This window comes from Leptodactylus fuscus, chromosome 4, assembly GCF_031893055.1.
Source record: "Leptodactylus fuscus isolate aLepFus1 chromosome 4, aLepFus1.hap2, whole genome shotgun sequence".
In the NCBI taxonomy this organism is placed as follows: domain Eukaryota; kingdom Metazoa; phylum Chordata; class Amphibia; order Anura; family Leptodactylidae; genus Leptodactylus; species Leptodactylus fuscus.
Genome location: NC_134268.1, coordinates 57,059,649 through 57,066,234, shown reverse-complemented (window position 1 = coordinate 57,066,234; position 6,586 = coordinate 57,059,649). Strand labels below are relative to the sequence as shown.

At 49.1% G+C, this 6,586-nt stretch overlaps 1 protein-coding gene across 1 annotated transcript; it reads right to left on the bottom strand.

Moving 5' to 3' along the window:
• Positions 1-4,479: 4,479 nt before the first annotated feature.
• MOS (MOS proto-oncogene, serine/threonine kinase) lies at positions 4,480-5,959 on the bottom strand. The gene has a single exon (XM_075272142.1). It carries the CDS (start codon positions 5,876-5,878, stop codon positions 4,805-4,807), a length of 1,074 nt encoding a protein of 357 aa, XP_075128243.1. The 5' UTR covers positions 5,879-5,959; the 3' UTR covers positions 4,480-4,804.
• Between the last annotated feature and the right edge of the window lie 627 nt (positions 5,960-6,586).

The following is a 6,586-nucleotide window of genomic DNA, read 5'->3' as shown; positions in this document are numbered from 1 at the left end:
AGGGCCAGGGAAGGTGAGGAAACAAAAAAAAAAAAAAAAAAAAAAAAAACCCAAAAAAACAAAAAAACCCACTACACAGCCACTACCCACCTCTCCCGTACAACTCCTTGCTATCTTTCACACTTCTAGATGACATCCGTGACCACTGATAGAGCCTCAGCATCACATGGTGTCATGATACATACACGCAAGCGTTGCAACCCTACAGAACTTCAGCCAGAGGCGCCGAAGTAAGAGCGGTGACTTTTTGGTTTCTTCACCTTCCCTGGTCGTCCACTTACTACACTCTGGGGTCTGAAGAGACCCCACAGTATAATAGTAGCAGCTTCAATTTGGCTTTATTCAGTGAACAAAAACTGCAAAAATTGTAATAACTGAACCGAAATAACCGACATGAACAAAACGATGTCAGATGTTAAGGTTCGGTTTTGGTTATTTTTCGATGAGTCACCCAGCTCCACTCTTGTACTTTTTACTCTGTGAGGGAGCCTTCACACGGAGTTACGCTGCGCTGATTCTGATCGTAAAAACACGTTCAGAATGAGCGCATAAAAAGCAGCTCCCATTGACTTGAATAGGAGCCGGCATACGTGCGCTCCCCATTGAAATCAATGGGAGGCTTTTTTCCCCTATTGCTTTCAATGTATTACGCGCATAATATATTGAAAGCAATAGGGAAAAAAAGCCTCCCGTTGATTTCAATGGGGAGCGCACGTATGCCGGCTCCCATTCAAGTCAATGGGAGCTGCTTTTTACGCGCTCATTCTGAACGTGTTTTTATGATCAGAATCAGCGCAGCGTAACTCCGTGTGAAGGCTCCCTGAGGGTGCACTCACGGAAGAAAATGGTGAGGAATTTGGTGTGGAATTTCAGCGCTGAAAAAAAAAAAAGGCTCCCATTGAAGGCAATGGGAGGCTTTTTTTTCAGCGCTGAAATTTCACACCAAATTCCTCCGTATGAATGGACCCTTACAAAGCTTATTGGCCAGACTGATCCTTCCTGTTCTGTAGTGTTCACTTTTTGGTCAGACATGAAGAACCTTAGAAGACACAAAATAGACAAATTATTTATTATAAAAAAAATAGACATATATAGATGAAATATTTAGTCTTCAAATTTTTGGATAACATTAAAATAAGTTACTGGTATCATGGCTGGCATTGTCACTATTATACAAATGTAGGTCACAAGTACACAAGTTGTTTTGTTTTTTTTTGTTTTCTGAGAGCAAACATTTATGGCACAGTAACATTTATAGAGCGCTATTTGATTTCTGGACGGATCTTTCCAGAACTTAGACTCGGCATTTCACTCTTATAAGACGTGTGACGAAGTTTCTAATACTATTCATTTATGTAACGTTTTACACAACAGTGCTAGTTTAAAAGGTAACCCATCAGCTGATATGGGAGCTCGGGTTTATGGTCCTAAACCTCTATCGTCCCACCGCCTTTCACTGGTATCTGTAGAGATGACAGATTGAGGATACTGGTGACTGTACACGACATAGGTTTAGGGCATTAAATCCCAGCTGCTTGGGGTATTTAGTGGTCCCAAACGGCTGACAGGCTCCCTTTAAGTCATAGTGACCCATCCTGAGAAGCTAAATATTTAGAAGCAGAATGAACCATAAACTGACACGTTGGATTTAGTCTTATATAGTACTTTAAAGTGTTCCACATACAAAAGTATACCCTTGGGATAATGTCTATTACAAGAAGTAGCGTCACCACTGACTAATCACTACAAGGGACAACACTAAACATGTAGGTTGGACTCTAACTCCTTTAACATTTCGTATTGTTAGACAAGGATTAATTCAGTGCACTCCCCAGTTTCTTTCTACCTGCAGCCCTCAATGATGAATCAATTGGGACCCATGCACAGATAAAGATCACTTGGGGCCACAGCCAGTAGTCTTTTGCCATATAAGCTAGCATCATTGCTGAAGGAAGGGCTTTAGCATGCCACCCATTCAAGGACCACTGAAGCAGTGGTAATGGGGCAGCAGGATCAAGTTAGGTTTTATATCATCACAATACCTCCTGTTATCTTCCCCCCCCCACCCTAGGTCTTTGACAAACCCGTCACATAGTCTGCCAGATTAACTTCTAAATTCCTCTGCTTCCTAAATACCCAATATACTTTACATACTGAAATAGGTCAAACAAGTCTATTAAACACAGCACAGACATACAGAACCACAGATAAACACAAATGCCACACTATAGAAATAAGATTGCAAAGAATGTCACAGACTAATACCTTGATGTTAGACTTAAGACACAAGAAATATAAAGCATTACTCCGCCTGTATAAATGGCAATATGCTGTTCAGCGACCATCACAGTGAAGAGATTGCCACATCGCACTTCTAGATAATGAAACATTGTATCGTAAAAGCACAATATTGTATCTTCATGTTTCATGTATATAAAGAATAATATTTCTAGAAGAGAGACTTGAACACTTTTTGTAACTCGCTTTCTAGTTCCTTGCCATTTTTGCTGTCAGAAGATGAAGAGGTCATTGTTCAGCCGCTATATTAAAGGGGTTGTCCAGCCCTAAATTCCAATGCTCATAATGACGACCTATCCCCAGGAAAAGTCATCAGTATGTGACCTGTTGGCATCTGATACCCAAACCTCACAGATCACTTATTCTATCAGACTCTGTGCCAAAAGCTGCTAGTGGACGGACAGTGCGAGCGGTACCGCTCCTATTCCAGAAATAGGTAGTGCGAGCAGCCCTGTCCGATGCATAGCAGCAATTCCAGAAAACTGCAGCCCCACTCTTATTACTATAGCACCCAGAGGCTGCTGGAACAGCTGATCTGTGCAGGGGCCAGGTGCTGAACCCCAACATATCACATACTGATGAACTATTCTGTGGATGGGTCATCTATATGAAAGTTTGATTTCGGCTGGACAACTTCTTTATGTCAAGTCATCCTGGACTCCAGGACTTGTACACTGCAAATCTCAGGCTATCACCCCATCTGCATCAGAATGTGTCGCCAGATGAGAGTCCTACAAGCACAACTTTTCACCTGGCACTTTGTTTAAAGGGATTCTACCATTAAACAACTTTTTTTTTTTCTAGGTAACACGTCGGAATAGCCTTTAGAAAGGCTATTCGTCTCCTACCTTTGGAAGTGCTTTCCGCCGCGCCGTTCGTTCGAAATACCGATTTGTACCGGTATGCTAATTAGTTCTCTCGCAGCAATGGGGGCGGGCTCCAGCGCAGAAAATGCGATGGGGGCTGCTCGAAAACCGACTCCAGCGCCGCCTCTGTCTTCTTCTGCATCCTCCCCTTCCTTCTTCGGCTTGACGTCGGACGCCTGTGCCGCACGCTCTGTTCGGCGAACTTCACTGAACGTACTGCGCATGCCCGCGGCCATAGTGCCGACACCGCAATTTTGCGCATGCGCAGTACGTTCGGCGAAGTTCGCCGAACAGAGCGTACTGCGCAGGCGTCCGACGCCAAGCCGAAGAAGGAAGGGGAGGATGCAGAAGAAGACAAAGGCGGCGCTGGAGTCGGTTTTCAAGCAGCAATGGGGACGCCCCCATCGCTGCGAGAGAACTAATTAGCATACCGGTACAAACCGGTATTTCGAACGAACGGCGCGGCGGAGATCACTTCCAAAGGTAGGAGACGAATAGCCTTCCTAAAGGCTATTCCGAAGTGTTACCTAGAAAAAAAAAAATTTTTAATTGTAGAATCCCTTTAAAAACAATGGAGTCTAACAGATTACAAATGTGTCCGTTGTTCTGGTCCTCAAATAGGCCAAAACGGACAACCTGAGGCTAGTGTGTACCTAGTATCACTGTGTGAAGACAACTAAGCGAAAAGCTGGGTTTTAGGTGGACCAATGTGTTAATTTTTCAGATATCAAAGGCCGCTTTCACAAAGCAGTGTTTGGTCAGTGATTTTGGGCCAAAATTCAGAGTGGAGACTACATAGAGATCAGGCATAAGAGAAATATTTCTAACTGTTCTGAGTTTTTAACCCGTTCCTAGTTTTGGGAGATAATCACTGATGAAAAATCACTGACCAAACCCATGTAAATGTAACCTAACATGTGAAAAACTGAACGCTTGTGTGAATAAGTCCCAAGTACACGTCACTGACAGCAGGAAGAGTTCTGCATATCAATAATTAAGTTTCATTTTACTGAAATCTAAGCAAATAGCTAAAGGCAGAAAACACTGAATGAGCTTTATTCACCAGTTTGATCTTTGTTTATGGCCAAACGGGGTAAAATTCGGTAAGTTATTACGGCAAGTGCTACCATCAAGGACTCACCAGCAACGGCCGCTGAAACTGCAGAGGATCAGACAGGTGAGTAAAGCGGTTGTGGTGATCTTGTAACATTCCCTGCATTATTTCAGGTCTTAGGAAACCCCTTGAATCCTATTCTGTATGCCAGGGGTCCTCTGTATATTAGAGGTTGGGTATAGTATCCTTTGTCCTGTATTATCCAAGTCTCATTTATTGAAATTAAATATCCTGTAAAGTCCAGGGAGACATAAAAACACACAACATAAATATCACAACATGACACAGTAACAAGGCCCTGGCTTCTGGTGACCCCACACATCACCAGGTCAGTGGCCGCTCCAGTGCTCCCCTGCTGCCTCCAGTAGTCACCCATGTGCATCATCCTGGAGGGTGGGCCAGGTATATAGCTAGCCTCCTTGAAGAGTACCACTATACTCAGCATCTCCTCTGCCCAAACCTTGAGGAGTCATGTTCCTTTAAGAGACTACACGTGTATCAGCCCTCACAGACACGGTATGTTGTATCATGTGTAGGTGCTGTGCTCTAGGCTAGGTCCCTGAGGGGAGTCCTCTCCCAGCAGCACAGAGGACGTTGAGCAGTCCAGGCTGTGCAGGATGTGGTCGGCGCTGGGCCTGTCCTCTGGCCGGGGTACCCAGCAGCTCTGTACGATGGCCCTGAGCGCTTTACCGGCCTCCGTGCTGCTGAACACCTGTCCGATCTCCGGACGCAGGTCATAGGCGACTACAGCGTACAGCACACACTGCCGGTCCCCGGTGTACGGCAGCTCCCGGGTCACCATCTGCCACACGGTCACCGCATACGAATAGATGTCCGCCTTCACCGTCACCGGCTCCCCGCGGAGCAGCTCGGGGGCCCGGTGGGTGTAGGTGCCCCCCAGGTGGCGGAGCTGGGTGCAGCACGGGTCCTCGCCGTTCTCGGCATCCCGCAGCCGCTGTGAACAGCCAAAGTCCCCGATCTTGCACAGGTCTCCCGGGGCTAGGAGCACGTTGGCCGGCTTTAGGTCCAGGTGCACCACTCCCCCCCGGTGCAGGAATGACAGTCCGTCAGCGATGTGCCGGGCATAGCGCACACAGCAGCTCTTCTCCAGAGCGGGGCCTCGGCCGTAGATGAGCTGGTGCAGGGTGCTGCTCCCCGCGTACTCCATGATGATCGTCCCGGGGCTGCCGGGATCTCCGGGGCAGCAGGCGCTGGCCGCCAGGATGCGCACCACATGCGGATGGCGGAGGCAGGCGGCGTTCAGCTCGGCCCAGAAGCTCTGCCGGGAGGCCAGCCGGTTCTTACTGCAGCGCTTCACCTTCTTCAGCGCCACTGTTTGGCCTTGGTACGTAGCCCGGTAGACGGAGCCGAAGCCCCCGGAGCCCAGCGGCTCCAACACTCTCACCTGCTCCCAGTCAATGCTGCACCAGGCCAGGCGGGGGGGAAGCCGGGGAACGGCCAGGCGCCGAGAGAAAGCTGCGGGGACGAGGGCACCGGGCTTACTGCGGCTCAGCTCCAGGGGACTGCTGCAAGGACGCAGGTCTATGGAGGGTGACAGGTCCCGGGGCAGGAAGCGCTCTACGGGGATGGGGGAGGGCATGGCTAGGCTGTACCCCGGGCACAAGGAGCTGTGCAGCTGTTACTCCAGGCGGAGGGGGGCGCTACTATCAACCCGTCCACACTCGTGTGCTGCGCCCGCTGACAGCGCGCTATGTAGCGCTATTCCGCTATGTGAGCCGCCCCCTGTGTGGCCTGTAGGTGGCGACAGCCACAACTGAGCTGCTCATTGGACGAGCCGCAGTCACGTGTGCAGGCCAGTGGTCTTCGGCTGTGTTTATTCTGTCAGCCACATACAGTCAAAACAAACGTAGAAGGCTGAGAGCCATTGTACAGACAGATATACCGTGTAACATGGCGCCTGTCAGTCACAGGGGGTAATGGCAGCCTGGCAGTCACAGGGAGTAATGGCAGCCTGGCAGTCACAGGGGGTAATGGCAGCCTGGCAGTCACAGGGGGTAATGGCAGCCTGGCAGTCACAGGGGGTAATGGCAGCCTGGCAGTCACAGGGGGTAATGGCATCCTGGCAGTCACAGGGGGTAATGGCAGCCTGGCAGTCACAGGGGGTAATGGCAGCCTGGCAGTCACAGGGAGTAATGGCAGCCTGTCAGTCACAGGGGGTAATGGCAGCCTGGCAGTCACAGGGGGTAATGGCAGCCTGGCAGTCACAGGGAGTAATGGCATCCTGGCAGTCACAGGGGGTAATGGCAGCCTGGCAGTCACAGGGAGTAATGGCAGCCTGGCAGTCACA

Excerpts from the sequence above, each read along its gene's own strand:
- MOS (XM_075272142.1), bottom strand. The coding sequence starts at position 5,878 with ATGCCCTCCCCCATCCCCGTAGAGCGCTTCCTGCCCCGGGACCTGTCA.